We start from the raw sequence: 21193 nt of genomic DNA on the forward strand, positions 1-21193 counted from the left end.
ATTACTCACCTCTGTTAGTCCCATAGCTCACTGCTTCCAATGGCTATTTCAGATCTATACCAAATCCACTACCGTCTCTCACTTTCAGCAAAAGACCTCACTACCTTCACTACTTAACTGAACAGTGAAAAGCAGTCAGTTATGAGATTCTACTCCCTCCATTTCTAAATATCTTTATCCCACATGTACATCCTTTTTTCTTTCCCTCTATGTCTAGGAGCATTCTGGTAAGTGTTTAATGACTGGCTTTCTAGGGGGAAAATGTACACACTATAGTATTTGGTTTAATCTGCATTATTGACATTTTCTTAAGACCAGACATCAATAAAACAATAAATCAAGTCCTGATTTTTAGCATTTGCTGATTTCCCAGGTGTAAATGCTCACACTGAAAATTTAACAATTGTCTCAGAAAGCTAGGTTTGAGCTGGCTCCAGCAGACCTCTACTCTATATCCCAGAAATAGATATGCCTCCTCTTCTTCAAGGCTAAACTCTCCTCTATTTTGTTATAAAGTAACTGCACTCAAGGAGCTTCCTCCTAGACCTTGCCCTTCCATTTATCTCCTATCCCCAGCATTTTCAATGTCTTCTTCTCCACTCTCTTCTCCACCTTCAAATTTGTGTACAAGTTCAAAAGAATAAAACAAAACCCTGCTCCACCCTGTAGTTGTATCTTATTTCTCCCTTTTCTAGTTTGTAACCTGCATTTGTTTCCTCATAGCTCCTTAACTTCTTGCTCTCTGCCCTTCTACACTACCCCCGCCTCAGGCATTTCTACTAACGTTTCTCCTCAGAAAGTCACCTCACTCTGCAATTATCTATTATTTCAACTGCACGGATTATTCCCTCTGGCACTGAAGATCACAATCCATCCTAGCTTCCTTATCTCATGCAACAATTGTCCTTGTTCTCTTGCAAATCTGTGCCACCATACCTGAGGTCCCATTGAGAGGGTGGGGCTGCTGCCAAGAGCAGAGTAGAAAATGGCCAGGTGAATAGGAAGTTGCATGGTTCTAGTGAGTGCTTTCTCCTCCTACCTCTGTCTCTTTTACCAGCTCCTTTTCGTCCCCTAAAATACGTGGATGTTCACTAAGGTTCAATCTCAATCTCAATCTCTCTCTCTCTCTCTCTCTCTCTCTCTCTCTCTCTCTCTCTCTCTCTCTCTCTCTCCCTCTCCCTCTCTCTCCCTCTCTCTCTCTCTCTCTCTCTCTCTCTCTCTCTCTCTCTCTCTCTCCTTCAGACTCTCTAGATCTAAAACTGAACTCATGGCCAGGTACTATCATTCTCTGAGTGATAGAATGAATCATAGATTTAGGGCTGGAAGAGACCTAGTATAATCCTCTCCTTTTCCAGATGAAGAAACTGAGCCCCAGAGGGGTTAAATGATTTCCCAAGGTCACACAGAGGTAGTAAGAATAGAGATTTAAAATCAGGTCTTTCTCTTTTTTTGTGAGGTATGTGAGGACCCTTTTCCACAAAGTCCTACTCTATTTCTCCTTTGTGATTTCGAGGTTCCAGAGGACAATTCCAGTGCTGTGTAAGTTTTGACCAGTTCTACTAAAATTGAGTACAGTCTTGGCTGTGGACTAGGCGTACAAGTCATCCAGACTCAAAAGTTATATTATAATTTAGTTCTTCATATCACTTGTCCCTAACATACAATAAATCACCAATGGAAATGACTTCCTCCTCCATCTCTTACATGTCCCCTATTTCCATTCCCTAGTTAAAGCTCTTATCTTCTCACATTTAAACTATAATAATAGTGTTGGAGCCTGTTTTTTTCTGCAGATTTTACATGTTGTTCACAGACTAATCTCCCCAAAATCTAAAACCATACTTTGACCATATTTTTCTGGCTGCTCAGAAACCTTTTAGGGTCCCACAGTGCCTAGGAGCAGTAGGCTCAGAGTTGAAGCATTGACAAGTCTTGCTGTATCTTTTCCTTACTTAATAAATTCCAATGGATTCTTATTGTCAGTAGGATCAAATATTATTTTATCTTTATTTTATTATTTTACAATTTTTGCATGTTTTATAATGTATACAATCATTAGCTTAGAAGTACATATATAATTTAGAAATAAGCAAATATACATATTGGGGGTACATGCTCACACATTTTTTATTGTAGGAGTAATATATAATAATCAAAATGATTTGGAAACCACTGACTTAAACAATATATCCAAATCAATTCAACATTTGTTAAGCCCTAATACTAGGGATACAAGGATGGAGGGGGGGGGGGAGGGACTCTGGGAAAGAAAATTGGTTCTTGCCCTCAAGGAGTTTACAATTGACTAGTAAATCCTAGATTGGATATTTAAAGCCCTTCACAATCTGGCTCCACCCTTCTTCCTCTCCAGCCTTCTCTCTTGCCATTTACTCTTCCCCAAGAACCTTCTACTCCAAGCGCACTGATTTACTCAGATAATATAAGTTTAAAAAAAAATCGTTAAACAGTAAAGCACTTTTGGGATGTGAGCTAATACTATTTTTTATTATTCCTGTTTTCTGCACTTCTGATGACTGCCACGCACCTGCTTGAAATGCATTCCTTTCCATCTGTCCAAGTATCCAAGTGTCACTCTTTCACGAACATCTGGCTTAAATCCTGGTGTTTCGAGTTTATCTCACCCTGAAGTGACAAATTTCTTTCTTCTCAGAGTTCCTGAAGCAATTGTCTATATAAATAATTCAATAGCTAATCATTGCCACTACTTTGTGACTTCCTTTCCTACTGTCATCTTGAACTATTTTATTTTTATTCAACTTTTTCTGCATTCGTCTTGTCTCTTTACCAGATCAAGTCTAAAATGTTTCTAAATCTCCTATAGTCAGTCAGTCATTCTCTAAGGCTAGAAATTATAGGAGAGTTGCAGATCTGCATTGGTGAAATGATTTTCCATGGTGGGAAATGAAATCATAGGTTTGGACAGACCTCCAAATCCCACCCACCTTTCCAAATGTGACACCTCTTAACTCTTTTGGAGGGAGAAAAACTGGGGGTGACTGGGTTGTAAAGTCATTAGGAAGCTCCATTCCTTGCATGCATCCTGGAAAGATTTCTCCTAGTCCTCCATATATTCTGAGGTGTGAGTCACAGAATTCAGAACTAAATGGGACTTTAGAGGTCATTGAGGGAATCATCCTTTCAAGCCAATGCCTGATGGGATTGGGGAGAAACTCCTTTTGAGAATGTACAGTTTTTCTGACACACTCATCCCCATCCCCGTGCTAATGCACATTACAGTTGTAATCTTCTTTCTCTTCCAGTTTCTACCAAACCATGTATATGAGAAAAGTGGAGTTCAGAAGAGAAGGGTGCTAAAATCTCTGGGGAATTAATTCTATTGTGGGCTGGGAGGGCATGGCTGACTGACCAGCACTGTGAAGGAAAGAAACTACTGGGATTTTAACTGCAACAGCTGGGCAGCTGTTTACCAGAGGGGTATCAATGTAAGTAGATAAAAGAGATTAAAAGTCACCTTTAAAGTCAGAAAAGGGAAAAAAGGAATAGATTAAATGGATTAGTGATTAAGGGATTTAATTGTTTGTGTTTAGGGATTACTAATTATTTATTTATTTGTATTGATTGACACAGTTGTTTGGGCAGAGTAGACACTTCTGAACAAATACAACTCCTTGCTTCCCCAAGTAGATTCGGAGAAGTATATATCCTTCTACTTTGCTTTTTGGCATTGATGGGTTTTGTTGACAGTCAGTGTTGATTTTATTTTTGACACTGTTGACACTACATTGCTTATATTAGGGTGAGTTTTTTTTTGGATCTCCCTTTTTCAATTCTGTGTCACTTTACGCAAGTCTTAACATATTTCTCCAAATGTTTCATTTTTTTATTGAGAGGTAATAGTTACTAAAATTATTGTTGTATTTTTTGCTTCTACACAATGGGTACTTCCCAACAAAAGAATTTAGTTGCCGATTACTAACAGTGGAGGGATAATTGACAATTTGGCACAAATGATCATTGAAAATTGACCAGAGTTTTCTTATGGCTCGATTTTCTTTTTATTTTTTCTTTTTCTTTTTTTCTGTTTCTTTTTTCTTTTTCTTTTTAGTTTGCAACACATGGTTCTACATAATTTTGAGTTCCAGATTTTCTCCCCTCCCTCCCCCCTCCCTCCCCAAGACGGCATGGAATCCCATATAACTTCCATGTATAACTTCGAATTGAATTAATTTACACACTAGTCAAGTTGTGGAGAAGAATTATGACCAATGGAATGAATCACGGAAAAGAAGAAACAGAACTTATGGCTCCATTTTCATTTTGTTTACATTGAAATATAGATTTGTAGCTGGAAGTGTCTTTAGAGATAATCTAACTAAACCTCATTTTATGGATGAGGCGGCTGAGACTCAGGTTAAGTGATTTGCTCTGGGTTATCTAGATAGTAAGTGGCAGATGGGATTTGAATTCAGGTCCTCTGACTCCAAGTCACCACTCTTGCCAGTACACCTCATTGTAGTAATTAATGTGTATATTGTGCTTTTGGCTCTGCTTTCTTCTCTCTCCATCACCTCACATAAATCTGCCCAAGTTTCTCTGAATTCTTAATATTAGTCATTCCTCACAGAATAGTAATGTTCCCTTTTACTCGTACATAATTATGTTTAGCCCTTTCTCAATTGATGGACATATATTATGTTTTCAACTTTTTGTTTCTATGAGCATTATTATATATATGTAATTTTACTTGCTGTCAATAGAACATGAAAAAAACCTAGCAATTCTTTTTTTGAATAATTCCAAATTATTTTCCAGACCTTTTGAACCAACTCACAGTTCCACATTATTTATTTAGACCACGTTCCATAAATACATCTTTTTCTTGTCCAACCAGTTGCCAAGTTTTGTTGATTCTACTTTCACTTATATATATACATAAACATATATACATATATATATATATACACATATATATATATACACACACACACACACACACACACACATATATATATATATATATATATATATATATATATATATATATATATGCATATTCCCTTCAACTACCCTAATACTGAGGTCTCATGAATCATACTCATCATCTTTCCATGTAGGAATGTAAACAAAACAGTTCAACTTTAGTAAGTCCCTTGCAATTTCCGTTTCTTGATTACCTTTTCATGGTTCTCTTGATTCTTGTGTTTGAAACTCAAATTTTCTATTCAGTTCTGGTCTTTTCACTGAGAAAGCTTGAAAGTCCTCTATTTTATTGAAAGTCCATATTTTGCCTTGGAACATGATACTCAGTTTTGCTGGGTAGGTGATTCTAGGTTTTAATCCTAGCTCCATTGACCTCCGGAATATCGCATTCCAAGCCCTTCGATCTCTTAATGTAGAAGCTGCCAGATCTTGGGTTATTCTGATTGGGTTTCCACAATACTCAAATTGTTTCTTTCTGGCTGCTTGCAGTATTTTCTCCTTGATCTGGGAGCTCTGGAATTTGGCGACAATATTCCTAGGAGATTTCTTTTTGGGATTTATTTGAGGAGGTGATCGATGGATTCTTTTAATTTCTATTTTGCCCTGTGGCTCTAGAATATCAGGGCAGTTCTCCTTGATAATTTCCTGAAAGATGGTATCTAGGCTCTTTTTTTGATCATGGCTTTCAGGTAGTCCAATAATTTTTAAATTATCTCTCCTGGATCTATTTTCCAGGTCAGTGGATTTTTCCAAGGAGATATTTCACATTGTCTTGCATTTTTTCATTCCTCTGGTTCTGTTTTATAATATCCTGATTTCTCATAAAGTCACTAGCTTCCACTTGCTCCAATCTAATTTTTAAAGTAGTATTTTCTTCAGTGGTCTTTTGGACCTCCTTTTCCATTTGGCTAATTCTGCCTTTCAAGGCATTCTTCTCCTCATTGGCTTTTTGGAGCTCTTTTGCCATGTGAGTTAGTCTATTTTTTAAGGTGTTGTTTTCTTCAGTGTATTTTTCATTATTTTTTTGGGTCTCCTTTAGCAAGTCATTGACTTGTTTTTCATGGTTTTCTCGCATCCTTCTCATTTCTCTTCCCAATTTTTCCTCTACTTCTCTAACTTGCTTTTCCAAATCCTTTTTGAGTTCTTCTATGGCCTGGGGCCGGTTCATGTTTTTCTTGGAGGCTTTTGTTGTAGGCTCTATGACTTTGTTGTCTTCTTTAGGCTGTATGTTTTGGTCTTCTTTGTCACCAAAAAAAAGAATCCAAAGTCTGAGACTGACTCTGGGCACGTTTTCGCTGCCTGGCCATATTCCCAACCAACTAACTTGACCCTTGAGTTTTTCAGTGGGGTATGACTGCTTGTAGATTACAGAGTTCTATGTTCCACGTTTGGGGGAGAGGTGCCAGCTCTGTCAGACCCGCACTACTCCTTCCCCAAGAACCCCCAGTCCAGGCTGGGCTTAGATCTTCAGCAGGCTGTTGCACTCCTGCTCTGATCCGCCACTTAATTCCTCCCACCAGGTGGGCCTGGAGCCGGAAAGTAACAACAGCTGTAGCTGCCCCACCTCCGCTGCCCCCGGGGCTGGAAGCCGAACCGTGAACTCCTTCCACTCCTGGAGCTTTTCCCACTAACCTTTTCCACAGTCTTTGGTGTTTGTGGGTCGAGGGGTCTGGTAACTGCTGCAGCTCACATATTCAGGGCGCTAGGGCCCCCTCCGCCCGACTTCTGGTCTGGATCTTCCACGCCGCTCAGGCTGGGCTCTGCTCCACTCCGTTCCCAGCTCCCAGCTCCCAGATCCCAGCTCCGTGTGGAATAGACCTCACCCAGAGACCATCCAGGCTGTCCTGGGCTGGAGCCCTGCTTCCCTCTGCTGTTCTGTGGGTTCTTCCGTTCTAGAATTGGTTCAGAGCCATTTTTATAGGTTTTTGGAGGGACTCAGGTACGGAGCTCACTCTAGTCCGTGCTTACCCTTGATTCTACTTTCAAATCATGTCTAGAATGTATTCACTCTTCTTCACTCAAACAATCTCTCCCCTAGGTTAGGACCACATCACATCTCACCCGGATTCATGCCAAACCTTCTTAATTGGTCCACCTGCTTCCATGCTCTCCTTTCATTAATCCATTTTCCACATAGCTGCCACATTGACATGAATAAAACATAGATCTAACCATTCCAAAGCTATTCCAAAGCTTCAGCAATTCTCTGTTGTCACTAGGAAAAATAGAAAGAATTGAATCCTCAGCCTAATATTTAACACTTTTCACAATCTCCATGACAGCATTATTATTATAATATATAATGTTATCATCCCTACTTTCTAGATAAGGAAACTGAAGATCCAATAAATAAAGAGCAAAATCATAGAGAAAGTAAGTGGAAAAGGTAGTACTCAAACCCAGATCCCAACTCCAATTTCAGCGTTCCTTTGACTATACCAGGGCTGTTCAACCTTAGTTTATCTTAGGGTCACATTTAAAATAAAACAAGTATTCGAGGGCTGCACTGAGAATAAAAAATATAGTACACTAATAGAAAGTGGGGGAATGGGTGTCATCAGTATGACAGGGGAAGGTGCAAAGCACAAAAGCAAACACAAAACAACAAAGCTCCAAGACAACAGTATAAAGGTAGGTGCATATTGACCAATCTGCATCCCACAGATGGATTGAAAATTCCGTACACTGCTTAAAAACACCAAAGAAAATTAACACCAATAAGATTATATATTAGTGATGGAATTAAAAAAATCTAATGCACATTCCATGCAAATTATTATTTTATTTTTTCGCTCATGAAAATTAAAACCCGCAGGCGGGTCACATTAAATCACACTGTGGTGCGGCCCGTGGGCCGTATTCTGGACAGCCCTGTACTATGCCATACTAAAATAGAATAAATGATACGTTAAAAAAAAGGCAAAGGTAAAATTGTAAACCACTGTAATCATCTGAGAGCATCAAGTTATGCTCAAGACATGGAATTTAAGATATAGAGAAACACTGGCAAACTGAGAGATTGGGCCTTTTGCACCTGTTCTGTAAGACCCCCCCCAAGAGGGAAAGTAACTAAGGTAAGGATTGACAAGTGGGGTAGGGCCTTTGGTGGCTGTTTCCTCACAGGCTTGAGGGCATGTGTTTTGGCAGTAAGGGAGGAAGTCTGTTCAGGAGCATTGGAGGTGTAGGGGATAAAGATTCTGACAGTTTTTGAGAGGCTGGTAACTGGGGCAGAAGCTCTAGGGGTGAGGTGGAAGGAGGGCTAGGGGTATTGGTGACAGGAGAGGAGGAAGGAAAAGGTGAAGGAGAGGGTTGTCCTTCAATGGTCATGACTCCAGTGGTGAGGGAACCAGACTTTTTTGTGGCGGCAACATAAAATAAATAAGTCCCTAGTGAATACTCATAAATTTAGAATTCCCTATGTACATCAGCATCTCCACAAAAGACATAATTTGATTTGTTACATAATCAATGTGTGGCATAGTGAGGTGCTTTATAAATGAGGACTTATTTTATGATTTCCTTTTTGTCCTTTCTGTAGCCTCATATAATAGGTTAGTCAGGTACATGTTACTCCTGTTTAGCATTTCCCCATTTTGCTCACTCACTGAATAATAAAGACAGTCTCTTTTCTTGTCCTCATTCAGAATTGTCCCAATGGAACAAATAATAATAGCTCACCTATACAGTCTATATAGCTCTTTACAACTTAGAAAGGACTTTTCTCATGGCAGGTCATGCAAATATTATCTCAATTTTGAGAAATAGAGGTTCAGGAAGTGGTAAGTAAGTTGCCCAGAATGATACTGCCAGTAAGGGATGGAGGAAGAACTTGGTTGATTCCCAGGCTGTCATAGTCTCCAAGCCTGTATTGCATCTAAGGGGGGGAGGGGAGGGGTTTCAGAGGCGATAATGTATTTAAAACACTTTGAAACCTTAAAGCACTATATAAAGGTCAGTTAATATTGTAAATATTAGCAAAGACCACCTGCATTATTTTTCCATTCTACAGATGAGGAAACTGAGTAATAGAAAAGGTGAATGAATTGTCCAAGACCACATGTCCTAGGAAGGGAATGACAGAGCTGGAATCCAATCTCCTGATGCCCTGGGAAAAACAACCCTTATAATTATAAAACTATCGCAACTATTTCCATTGATAGCCATGATACTTTTGAATGGATGTAAATACTTATAGCTGAACTTTTTTTTATCTGTGGGTCTCTACCTGGCATGTAACCAGGACTTCTAATGAATTTAGGAAACTTGAGTGTTTCTAATTTTTTACCAATAACATAGCCTTGGGGTTTTGCAGTAGCTAGTTTCTTTATTAGGACTGTGGAAAATTGCTAATTTGGATGACAGCATGATGATATGAGAGGAAAAAAAGTTTCATCTTACTCAATAGCAGTGTGGGAATGGAAGTCTAGCATTTTGCTTTATTATTGTCTCTGAATAAAGTGTGCAGTGTTACCAGAGTATAAATTAAACACATGACAAATAAAGACTTTATAAGCTATTTGTAAGTAAAGTGGTTTATAACCATTAAGGGGAATTGTAGAAAAGTCAGTCAACAGTGGCAGGGAGAGATGCATCCTATCTGTTAAATTTATCTTTTATATGACCTTGGGTAAGTCAATTTATCCCTGTGGGCATGAGTTTTGTCCTCTGAATACAATATATTACCTTCTAAAGCAGAGATGAAGCAATTAAACAGTAACCGATACAGTGACCAATCACATAAATTTAATTTATTTTCCAGATCACAAGGAGAAGGAGCAGGCCTCAAGCAGTTAGACAGCAGAGGGAAGCTAGGTTTTGTTCTGACATTCTAATCCTATGCTTGAAGTACAGTCCAACTGGGTAAACTTAAGAGATCACCAATTCCTTAAGCGGGTTTTGGTGCATTCCTGCCTTGATCTCACCTTTTCATAGGGGCAGTCCAGCATGGGAAGAGCAGTAACCAGAGAATTAGAAAATTCTCTTCAGGTTTTGGCTCTTCGGAGACCTTACGTAAATTACATTTTTATGATCGATCAGTTTCTTGCTTCATTGATTTCTGTAAACTTTAGAAAGCTCCTTAAGACAGGAGTACCCAAACACAACATTGATGATTAATGAGATACAGTATTTGTGATCATTTCTATAAAAAGCTGGGCATCAGGCCTTTAGTTAGTAATGTAGTCTGCTACTATGATATTGTTTCTGTAGGAAAATTAGATTTTATTGATATAATTTATAAAATTTGCTACACTAATTATAAGGATTCTTTCCTAATCTTTAAAACGATTTCCTTAAAGACCTCTGATGATGATAATAATAGTATTTTTATGGTTTACAAAGCTCTTCACTCACAGTAACCTGTGAGTATTATTATCTACATTATGGGCAAGGAAATTGAGAGTCATTTTTTTCTCTCAGCCTCAGTTTCCCCTTCTCTCCAAGGGAGAGACAATAATATTCTTTATTTCACAATGTTGTGGGAAAAGGCCTTAGAGTACTATAGAAATATGAGTAATTGCTATCATTGCTTTGATGATCATGCATAGACTGTGGCTGGGTGTGCCTCAGTTTTTTGGCACACCCTGAGGCATGATTTACCTTTGGCTTTTACCTTCCCCCTCAGGGAGAAACAACATTTATGGGTGATTAAATGTGGCACTTGTGGTCATTTCTATATAAAAGGGAAGGGCAGATAGCAATTCTTACCCTAGGGTGTGCTGGGTCATCTGTTCCCATGTTCAGTGCATGCCCCAAGATAGTGATGTTTCTTCTAAAGGGGTGGGGCATAGAAAAGGTACTCAATAAATGCTGGTTGATTGGATGCCAGATGATCAATCTTTTTCTTTTGTCTTTTGATTTCTAAAGAATGTTCAAACATAAAGTATGGTCTCCTCTAGAGCTTCCAAGTGACAATATGGGGGAGCCATTTTTTCAATATAGGCTAGTGGTATTTGGAGGTGGTTAGCAGCTAGGTGGTGTAGTGAATAGGGTGCTGGGGCCTGGAGTCAGGAAGACCTGAGTTCAAATGTAACCTCAGGTAAGTACTAGCTGTGTGATCCTGGACAAGTCGCTGTACCGTTTGCCTCAGTTTCTTCATCTGTAAAATGAGCTGGAGAAGGAATGGTAAACCACTCTAGTATCTTTGCCAAGAAAACTTCAAATAGGGTCATGAAGAGTCAGACACAATTGAAATGGTTAAACAACCACAACATTTGGAGGTAGTAGTGAGAGATCCTTCTTGCTTGCTGAACCTCCTCAGTGGAAAACTCTGAGCTAGCTGGAGTAGCAGGAAAGGAAATCTACCAGGAATACAAGGAAGTTGACTGCCCCTTTCTGCTTTAAATTCCTGAATCCAGAAATGTGGGAAAAGAGGAGTTCCCCAGATAAAGATAAACAAATAGGGCCTGGCTCCAAGGAATACCCTCTTGAAGCTCTAAAGGGCAGGATAAACAGTAAAAAGCCTCCTTTAATCCTGTGTTTCTAAAAACAAGCATTGTAAAGTATAGGTTTCTGATTATGATGAGAAAATCACATATTCACTTGTACAAAGCCCTCATCTCTATTATCCAGCCCTAAGAAGCCCTTTTCACTGTCTCTCTCTCTCTCTGCTTACTTTTGCTCTAGTTCCCCCTCTAGAAGAACAAATTCTCCAGAAACCTGAGCCACTGCTTCTAGACCCCTTTGATGACCTCAAAAAGCTGTTTTAAGGAAGGAAAAAAAAATGAGGCAAAGATTGAGTACAGTGGAATCATACCAGAGCCAGAAAGACTTATTTGCAGCACAAAGTCTTTGGCTGCTTCAAATTCCAAACTGTATGGTCCATTTAGATGGCTGGTGGGCAGAAAAAAGCCTTGTGTGAACTCTGGGGGAAAGTCAACAAAGGGTTTTGGGAGCTTAACCAGAAAGGTCGAGTGATGCAGGACACAGATCCGTCTGGGGACGTAGGGAGTTCCAGCTACTGCCAAATATCCATGCTGCCAAGACTACTCCCACTGCTCAGAGGATTTAGAGGTGGGCAGGGTTTGTGGGAGAGCCTTCCTAATTGGGTGAATTAGAAAGAAAAGAGGTATAAGGTCCATGTCAGAAGAATGCCTATGTAGTGGCTATGCTTCTCCTGAAGAAAACTGAGAAGGGAGCATAATAAGTGGAGCCTGGGCCTCCTTAGGAGAAGGAATTTGAAAAGAGCTGGGGCAATGAAGAACAGAAAAGCTTCAGGGGAGAGTGAGACAAATATCTTTTTTCCCCACATTACCTATTATATAACTATGCAGGCATGATAGATCATAGAATCACAGAGCTGGAAGAATCATAGGGGCTATCCAGTTCAGCATTCTCATTTTACAGAAAAGGAAACCTGAGGCACAGAAAGGTTCATCGACTTGTGTAGGGTCACAGATGGTTAAGTGTCTGAGACTGGTTTGGAAACTCAACCTTTCTGATTCCAGGTCCAGGACCTTATCTACTACACCTCAGGGCAACTGTTCAAAGCCAGGCCTCATGAAAAAAATAAAATCCTTTCTGTCCTCAAGGAACTTACATTAATTTTTTTTTGTGGGTTTATCAATCAATCAGCCTTTATCAGTGCCTGCTCTGGGCCTGGCATTGTGCTAGATGCTCTGGAAATGAAAATGAAAACAAATAAAACAAAAATGAAAGTCTTTTCCTCTCAAGGAGTATACATTTTATTAGGGGCAACATGAACACATACAAGTATATACAAAATATGATGAGTCGGTCTTATTTCTGTTACATGGGGTTGCAAACAGCCTCATGGAAAACACTAAAACTTTAAAGTGGATAACCAGTCTTCTTGCCAAACAAGAACTCTTTTGAATATTTATACTTTGAATATTTATTACTGAGGTGTTGGCTGTAGGCAGTGCTGCTTTCAGAGTGATTGTGCGGACTTGAGATGGATGGGTGAAACAAGTGAGCCTAGAAGGATTTGTAAAATGAAATAAGAGGAGTGGACTAGATAATCTAATCTAATTAGGTGATTATCCTTCAGCTTCTCTATGCTAGATTTCCCTTCTTAGGTTCTTCAACCCCCACCCCACCTCCATAAAAATTAGTAAGAGTGCAGTGGATGATTAATTTGAATAGCTCACAGAAAGACAGTATATTCTCTTCCTCCCCCAGCTATGACTCCAGCTTTGCTTGAATCCCAAAGTCAGAGTGAGGACTGGTTTTTTGTTTGTTTTGTCTTTTTATACCCAGCCCTTAATAAACCAGCATTTATTTTTGTTGTTGTTCAGTCGGTTCAGACACTTTTGTGACCCCATTTGGGGTTTTCTTGGCAAAGATCCTGGAGTGGTTTGCCATTTCCTTCTTCAGAATTTATTAGGCATCTACTATGTGCCAGGCACTGTGCTAAGCCCTGGGGATACAAAGTTGAGCAAAAAAATAATTCTTGCTCTCACAGAGCTCTCTGTGTGATCGGCAGGACAGTATGCGGATCCCCACGTACTAAAACGATATTGACAGGGAGCAAAGACCTTAAGATTGAGGACTTCTTGCGAAAGGTTGGGGCTGTTGCTGAGCCTTGAAGCTAGGAATGCAAGTGGTGAGTCTTTAATAATTGCTTGTTAAATCAAAGAATAAGCCCTAAAAATGCTAAAATGAGAAGACGGCAGAAGTTATTGTTTAAACAGCGGCGAGGTTCCAGGAGACGACCCTTCTTTATACGAGGGCAGGGCAGTACCATTCACCTGTGTGGAACACAACTCCTCTAGAGTTCTTCCCTTCCTCCTTCAAGTCCCTTGGCGTCCTCGCACAACAAACTTTCCTTTTTATAAATAAAGTGGGAGGTGCCCGGCCGTCCGGGAAAGCTAGAAAAAACTAGACAGCAGCCACTTGCTGCTGGCAGGTGATGTCATGTGGGACTAGATTGGAGGGAGGGCGGGCTGGCGGGAAGGGAGGTGGCGGGGGCTGCCTGCAGCACTCCGCCCCCGCCCATCCCCCCAAATAAGGAAATGGCCCTCACGTGAGAGCCTGTAGCTAAGGGAGCCCAACTCTTACTCTGGCCCGGGAGGAGGCTGAGAGTGCAGCAGGAGCGGCGGCGGCAGCGGCAGGGCACAGCGCGACTCCACGGACTGAGCTCGGAGCCATCGCTGGCGCGCACCTCCGAAGCCCGGGAGGAGAAGGAAGAGCGAGGGCAGCATAGTCCGGGGGCACGATGCCCACGAATTTCACCGTGGTGCCCGTGGAGGCGCAGGGAGACGCCGCGGACGGCCCCGGGAATCCCGGGGCACCGGGGGAAGAGCAGGAGCGGCAGCCGCTGTCGCCTCCGGAGCCGGAGGTTTCCCCGAAGCTCCAGCCCGCGCCTAGCCCGGAGCCGCCGGAATGCAGCTCCGAGATCCTGGGTGAGTAAGAGAAGGAGGCGTCCGATGGGAAGACGTCCCCGCGTTGCCGTGCCCTCCACCCCACGGTAGTCCAGCAGCCCCAGCCCGGCCCCTGGGTCCGGCTGCGAGGTGAACTGATTTCCAAGTTCCTGGCCCGGGCTGGGGCGGTGCAGAGGGAGGAGACTCGCGGAGACCGAGTGTGTACCTGAGCCGGGACAAAGACGGAAGAGAAGGCGCTGGCGTGCCCCGGGGCTTGGGTCGTCGCCCTGGAGACTGGGCAGTCTTTGTCGCCATCCCTCTTCCTTTGGGTCATTTTGGGCTTTGTTTCTGGCTGCTGAGGGTGGGAGCCGGAGAGCTGAAGGGACGGTGGGGGTTGGGACGGGAGAGCCGTACGGTTGTCCTTGGGGACCCGGAATATCAGCCTGGGTGGAGAACCCTTTGGGGTGCCGGAGTTGGGGCACAATGAGAAGCTGGGAGGTGCGGGAAGGGGCCGAAGGAACAAAAAAAAGTGTCAGGGTAGGAAGGTCCCTTCCCGCCTTGTGCCCTTTGGTTGGTGCGTTGGGTATAGGGTTAAGTTACCCTGTAAGTGGTGATATGATGGGGAGAGGGGTTGTTGGGCAATTATCATGGAAAATGGGTGGAAAGAGTCATTTGCCTTCGCAGCTAATTTTTTCCACATCATGCGACCTTGACCGAACTGCTATCAATTGGAAAAAGGAAGGATGGGATTTCCTTGCCACAGAGAGAGCATGCTTATCCGTGCTGCCCCTCCTTCCTAGGAAGTATCCTGGCCTTGACTCCTAGCATCTGTGTTATGTTTTCTTCCACTACCACCCTCCCCTTCACTCCAGGTTTTCGCCTAGCTCTTTTTTGCTACTGGGTCTTCTCCAACTTAGACAGTTTGTGGAGTTTGGGACAGTAATTAACTCATCACTTATAGGGATATCACAGAATCTTCTAACTGGAACTGGAAGGGATGTTAGAGGCTATCTAGTCCAACCTCTTTTTTTACAAATGGGGATATGATGCCTGGGAAAGCAAAGACATTTATCCAGCTGGTAGTAGGAAGGGTAGTTTCCTAACAGTTTTCACAGCCCTATGAGATTTGGGATCTGGTAGAAGACTTAAGAGAGATAAGAAATCTTAAAGTTGGGCTAGTCCACTACTGAGGCCCAGATAGGTCACATTATTTGTCCTTTGTCACACAATTTTAAGTGGCAGAGATGGGATACAAAGCCAAGTCTCCTGACTCCTAATCCAGTGTCCTGCCCAGTATTGTTGAGCTTTTCCCCTTACTAAAGTCTTGGTTCCCTTTTCTCTCTTTAATCTCTCCAGTCCCTTGCCACACTCCTCTCTTCCCAAAGCCCTTTCATTTTTCTACTTTTTGGGTCTAGGCTAGATTCCTTTTCCTTTACCTGCTTCTTAAGCGACTTAACTATAAGAAAGAACATTTTCATATACCCAAGCGGATCAAGCAGAACCTTCAGAGAAGGATGTGTTTTATAGCTTAATAAGATGAAGCAAGGTGCAAGAATAAGGCAAGCAGGACCTGAGTTTTTTTGAGAAAATAATGGAATCTGTTGGTGGAGGTATGTTTTAATTTATCAGAAGATAGGTGATATTTACATAGTTGTTCATCAGCATATGAACCAAAACTTAAGTTTCCATTTCCCTTTGTCTGTGTTTCTTCTCAGAATACTTTGGCCACTCTGCAAAACACTTTTAAGTTTTGTTTTTGTTTTCTGCTGAGGAACTTCCATTTTTTTTATAGAGAAATTTTTTTGTTGTTGGTTTTTTTTTGGGTTTGTTTTTTGGTAGGGCAGTTGGGGTTAAGTGACTTGCCCAAGGTCACACAGCTAGTACATATGTCAAGTGTCTGAGATCGCATTTGAACTCAAGTCCTCCTGACTCTAGGGTCGGTGCTCTACTCACTGCACCACCTAGCTACCCCGGAACTTCCATATTTTTGTAATGACCAATGTAAGGAGATTCCAGCTGTGGAATCTGAACTTTTTTTCCCCAAGTGTTTTAAATCCCCATATTGTCATCCAAGGGATAAAATGCTGGATTTAGTCAAAGGACCCGAGTTCAAATCTAGTTATGCTACCTATGTAACCTGTCAAGTCATTAAACCTCTTGGATAGAGTGCTGGACTTATGTTATCTGTGTAACCCTGGACAAATCACTTAACCTTTCTCTCCGTTAGTTTCTTCAGTTGTCATTTGGGAGTAAGAATAGCACCCAGTGTTATTGTGAGGCTAAAATGAGGCAGTTTAGGTAAAGCTCCATAGAAAACTGCAAAGCACTATTTAAATGTCAGTTTATTATCATTAACTATGAAAAGACAGTTGAATTAGAAAATCTAAGGTCCCTTTCAGTTTTCAGTCAATTAAAGATGTCAGTAGTCTATATAGCAAGAAGGTTTTCAGTCACATAAATTATGTTTTGAGAAGTTGCCTTTGTCCTTTGACCTTTTCTATCCTGTATCCTTCTATCCCCTTGATCTTACTCTCTTAGCTTTGGTATTCTTCTGGAGGGCAGCCTATCACTTTTTTCTGGATAATTCCTAAATGCTCCAGTCCTGCATCTCCACCTGCCCTATTGGACATATCCGCTGGTTTATTCTGCCTATAGCTTGAACTCGGCATGTCCAAAATGAACTCAGTTTTCCTTCTTTTCTTCCCCTTCTCCCATATCCCCTCCCAAATGTTCTGCACCTGCCTTGTCACCCAGGATTTAAGCCTCTGGATCACAAGACCATTTTTCTCACCATATCAATCAGGTGTCTATTATGTTGATTTTTCCTCTACCATCTTTCATCCATTGCACTCTGTTCACACTACCACACTGCCCGCCCCCACCCCTTCCCAACTCAGGCATTCATTAAAATTGTACAGGGAAAAATTTAATAAACTCCCAGTCTACATTTTCACTCCTCCTAATCCATCCACCCTTGCTACCAATATAATCTTCCGGTTGCAAAGATTGCCCTACGGTTGCCCTGATATGAAAACCTTCAGTGGCTCCCCATCACTGATAGGATAACATGCAAACTCTTGAGTCAGGCATTTGAGAATCACCGTAGTCATACTTGGTGTTTTCCAGTCTCTTTCTGCCCTCTCTGGGCTCTGTGCATTCACATAAGCTATATCTTGTTTGGAATATACTCCCATCCCATTTCCACCCATTGGAAATCTTTCTTCAAAACACTTCCAAGGACACTTCTATAAAGCCTTCCCAGATTCCTCTCCTTCCTCCCACCCCCAGCTGAAAGTGATCTGTGTTATTACAAATTTCTTAACGCCTCAAGGGCAAAGAAGCCTAATCTCATTCTGTTGTACCTTTGCATCAGATTTATCCCTTTCTCACCTATTACATTAAGTTCTCCACAACGAGGGAATATGTTATTCTGTCATGATATCCTTTGGTACAAATTAGACAAAATAAACGTTCTTGTGATTTGAATTGCATTTTGCTATGATTAAAAACATTTTAGTTTTCTGTTCAGCCTATTTAACAACCCTTGGGATCCTGGATAATGCCTTTGCAGTGAAAACTGTGAGAGGAAAAGTGATTCATTTGCTGTCATTATTGTTCAGTATTTCTAGAAAACCAGAAAATTTCTTTGATCTGAAGTTGGAGAGTTGCTTTAGGGCCTTTCATAAATCATGAATTTTACAATTCAGAGTTTGAAGGAGCAGGGGTTTAGAACTGGAAGTAGTTACCCAGTTCCATCATTTTTTTTTAACATGCAGAAGAGAGACCTGTGATCACTTAGTATTACTTCCTCAATTTAAAGCGGAGGAAACTAAGACTCAGAGAGGGTTAAATATCTTGTTCAGGGTCCCACAGGTAGTTGTTACATCTTCCCTCCAGATTCAGTGCTTTATTTCCATTTTACCAGTTCATACATTGCATCTCATCACTGGTATCTCTATTTTCCATTTTCTATTCAATACTATGCCTCTTCCTTGGTTCCAGTCTCTTTTTTAGTCTTTAAAGGGTTGAATTTACTGCTGTGTGGTTTAACTATACAATATCAAGCAAGATTCCTTCGAGCTCTTAGTCTATGATCTATGAACAGGTTTTCTTTCTATTGGCTTAGTGTTTTTAGGACATTTATTAGCTTAAAACAGTAACGCTCTGTACCACCTGAGCCGAGCAGACGTTGTCTTTGGGAATCCCAAGTTCTGGTAAAATATTTACACCTTTGGCTTTTTGCAGTATTTTTTTTAATTGTGTTGTGGAGGATGGAGAATTTCAGGCTACCTTTTTATATAAATGGTATTTTTTAAATGATTTTTTTAAGTGTTCATTTTTAGTATGAACTCAATCCTTGTTTGGCCACGGAACAAACCGAGAACGTGGACTTTTATGTGGCTCAATATTGGCATAAGTTGATACTACGTGATTTATTTGGCGTAGTGGGGACAAAAATCTTAAAGTGATTGAACGATAGTGTGGAGATCCTGAAATGACGGCTATGAAGATATTATTTTTCCAAAAGTCTTGTTACGTTTGGAATTTACATGCTTAAAGGCAGGGGGTCTGGCTTCTAAGTTGCATTTGAGAATTTCAGCATTTGTTGGTTGCTATTTTGGGTGTGCTGTTTTGTTTTGTATGTTTCTGGTGGCCTTTTCATAAAGCAGACAGAGCTCCAGACCCACTTAGCTTGTTTATTGAATCCTCACATGCCATTTGGTGCATACTTTGCCAGCATGCTCTCAGTATTTTGGGTGAATTGTGAGTGGGTTAAGGTCCCCAGGGCCAGTCAGTTCATTGTGAGTAGAGACCAGGTAAGGACTGGGAGTGGGGGAACAGTAGTATCTTTTAGCCTACAACTTCCTTGGAGTCTCTGCTTGTTCTAGGCAGACTATCACACTGTAGAGGACCATTGGATTACTCAGGGGATTTTAAATTTTTAAAAACTTTTTTGTTTTTCACAGACCATATTGACAGTTTGACACTATAGACCCTTTCTCAGAAAAAAATGCCTTAAAATGCATAAAAATTAAGAAAGGAACCAGTTATATTGAAATACACTTATAGATAAAAGAACTCCTGCTTTTGTTGTTGCTGTTAGGTTGTTTCAGTCATATCTGACTCTGACCCTATTTGGAGTTTCCTTGGCAAAGATACTGGGATACTGGAGTGCTTTGCCATTTCCTTCTCCAGCTCTTTTTTTTTTTTTTTTTTGGGCAGGGCAATTGGGGTTAAGTGACTTGCCCAAGGTCACACAGCTAGTACCTGTGTCAAGTGTCTGAGGCTGGATTTGAACTCAGGTCCTCCTGACTCCAGGGCCGGTGCTCTACTGACTGCGCCACCTAGCTGCCCCTCTCTAGCTCATTCTACAGATGAGGAAAGTGAGGCAGAGTTAAATGATTTGCCCAGAGTCACACAGCTAGTAAGGGGCTGAGGCCAGACTTGAACTCAGGAAGGAGGAGTCTTTCAGATTCCAGGCCTGGAACTCTATCCGCTGCACCACCCAGCTGCATAATAACTCGTGCCTTAAAGGTTGTCAGTCTCACCTAGCTCTTCTGGTGAGGGAGATCGAGGAGGAGCAGAAAGAGCCTCCGTAGGCCCATGGCTTCCCAGTGTACTTTGAATATATGAATGGGAGGGGCAGAGGTGAGGCTGGGCTTCGGAAGGGACACAGATGTTCTTACCTGAGATCCACGTGCCTGACAGACTTTAAACAAAATCATTGACTTGTTCTGGAAGAACATTAGAGTTCATTTGGTTCATTTCCAATAGACTTTTTGTGACCCAGCGTAACCATTTCAAGGCAGTAAAAGTAGGTTTGTCGTCAGGTACTGTACTTTTATATAAAGTCAGTCTTCCCATTTAATAACCTGAGGATTCTTGCCAGAACTGATAACATCACAACCAGAGCATGCCTGATGGTGGCACTTTGCCTTCAGCTTGGGGCTGCAGTTTGGTATTTTTTTTTCCTCTTCTCAACCTCCTCCCCCACCCCCAATTTGATAAACCCTTAGAACTAACATTCACTTTCTATAAGGACTTGAAGAATATTTACTGTCTTGTTAAGGCATGTATCAGTACAGTGCTACATTCGGGGTATTCCCAACTTGATGCATTTCTGTTTAGAAGGATCATCATCTTCTATGGCTAACATTTGTCTCACACCATGCGCTCACTGCTTTACAAATGTTATCTCATTTGATCTTTGCAACTACCCTTGGAGGTAGGTACTTACTATTCTTATCCCCATTTTACCGAAGAGGAGACTGAATGAAGCAAAAAGAGGTTAAGAGATTTAAGTCCAGAGTCATAAAACTGGAAACTGAATCTAGATTTGAACTCAGGTCTTCCTGACTCAGTCGGCTTGAGTCAGTACACCACCTAGTTGTCTTCAGGAGCATCTGTTAAGAGAATCTTTATTCTCAAATAATCTTCAATTAATTATTGTGTTTTTTATTGCTGTCCAACTCTTTATGCCCCGACATTTGGGGTTTTCTTGGCAAAGATGGTGGAGAGGTTTTCCTTCTAGGAGGTAAATAAGGTTAAATGACTTGTCCAGGATCACATGGCTAGTCTGGTTACCTGATAGGTATATCTGTATTTAACATACACACATGTATGGATACATATATGTAGATACACGTTATATACAAACATAGATTCTATTACACAAATTTGCGAAGACCCTTTACTGACGGGCAGTTAGAGTTGGCTAGCAATCCGTATGGCACTGTGAGCAACCATAGTTTACTGATAAATTGTGTGAAGGTTTGTAAGGTGCTTTACTATATTATCTCCTTTGACCCTGGGAAGTAGCGTCTGTTATCACCAGTTTACAGTTGAGGAAACTAGACTTGAAGGAGGTCTTGTCCTCCTTAAGGTTGCACAGCAGCCTGGCCTTCTGACCC

General features: G+C 41.2%; 1 protein-coding gene across 2 annotated transcripts in view; it reads left to right on the plus strand.

Moving 5' to 3' along the window:
* The first annotated feature begins 13996 nt into the window (after positions 1-13996).
* SLC12A7 (solute carrier family 12 member 7) overlaps positions 13997-21193 on the plus strand; it is a 141431-nt gene continuing 134234 nt past the window's right edge. For both annotated transcript variants that reach the window (XM_036754591.1, XM_036754600.1), the window contains exon 1: positions 13997-14324. In XM_036754591.1, coding sequence (XP_036610486.1) covers positions 14138-14324 — 187 coding nt within the window. In that variant the 5' untranslated portion in view covers positions 13997-14137. The remainder of the gene's footprint in view (positions 14325-21193) is intronic.

Source organism: Trichosurus vulpecula, chromosome 1 (genome assembly GCF_011100635.1).
Source record: "Trichosurus vulpecula isolate mTriVul1 chromosome 1, mTriVul1.pri, whole genome shotgun sequence".
NCBI classification, from domain to species: Eukaryota; Metazoa; Chordata; class Mammalia; order Diprotodontia; family Phalangeridae; genus Trichosurus; species Trichosurus vulpecula.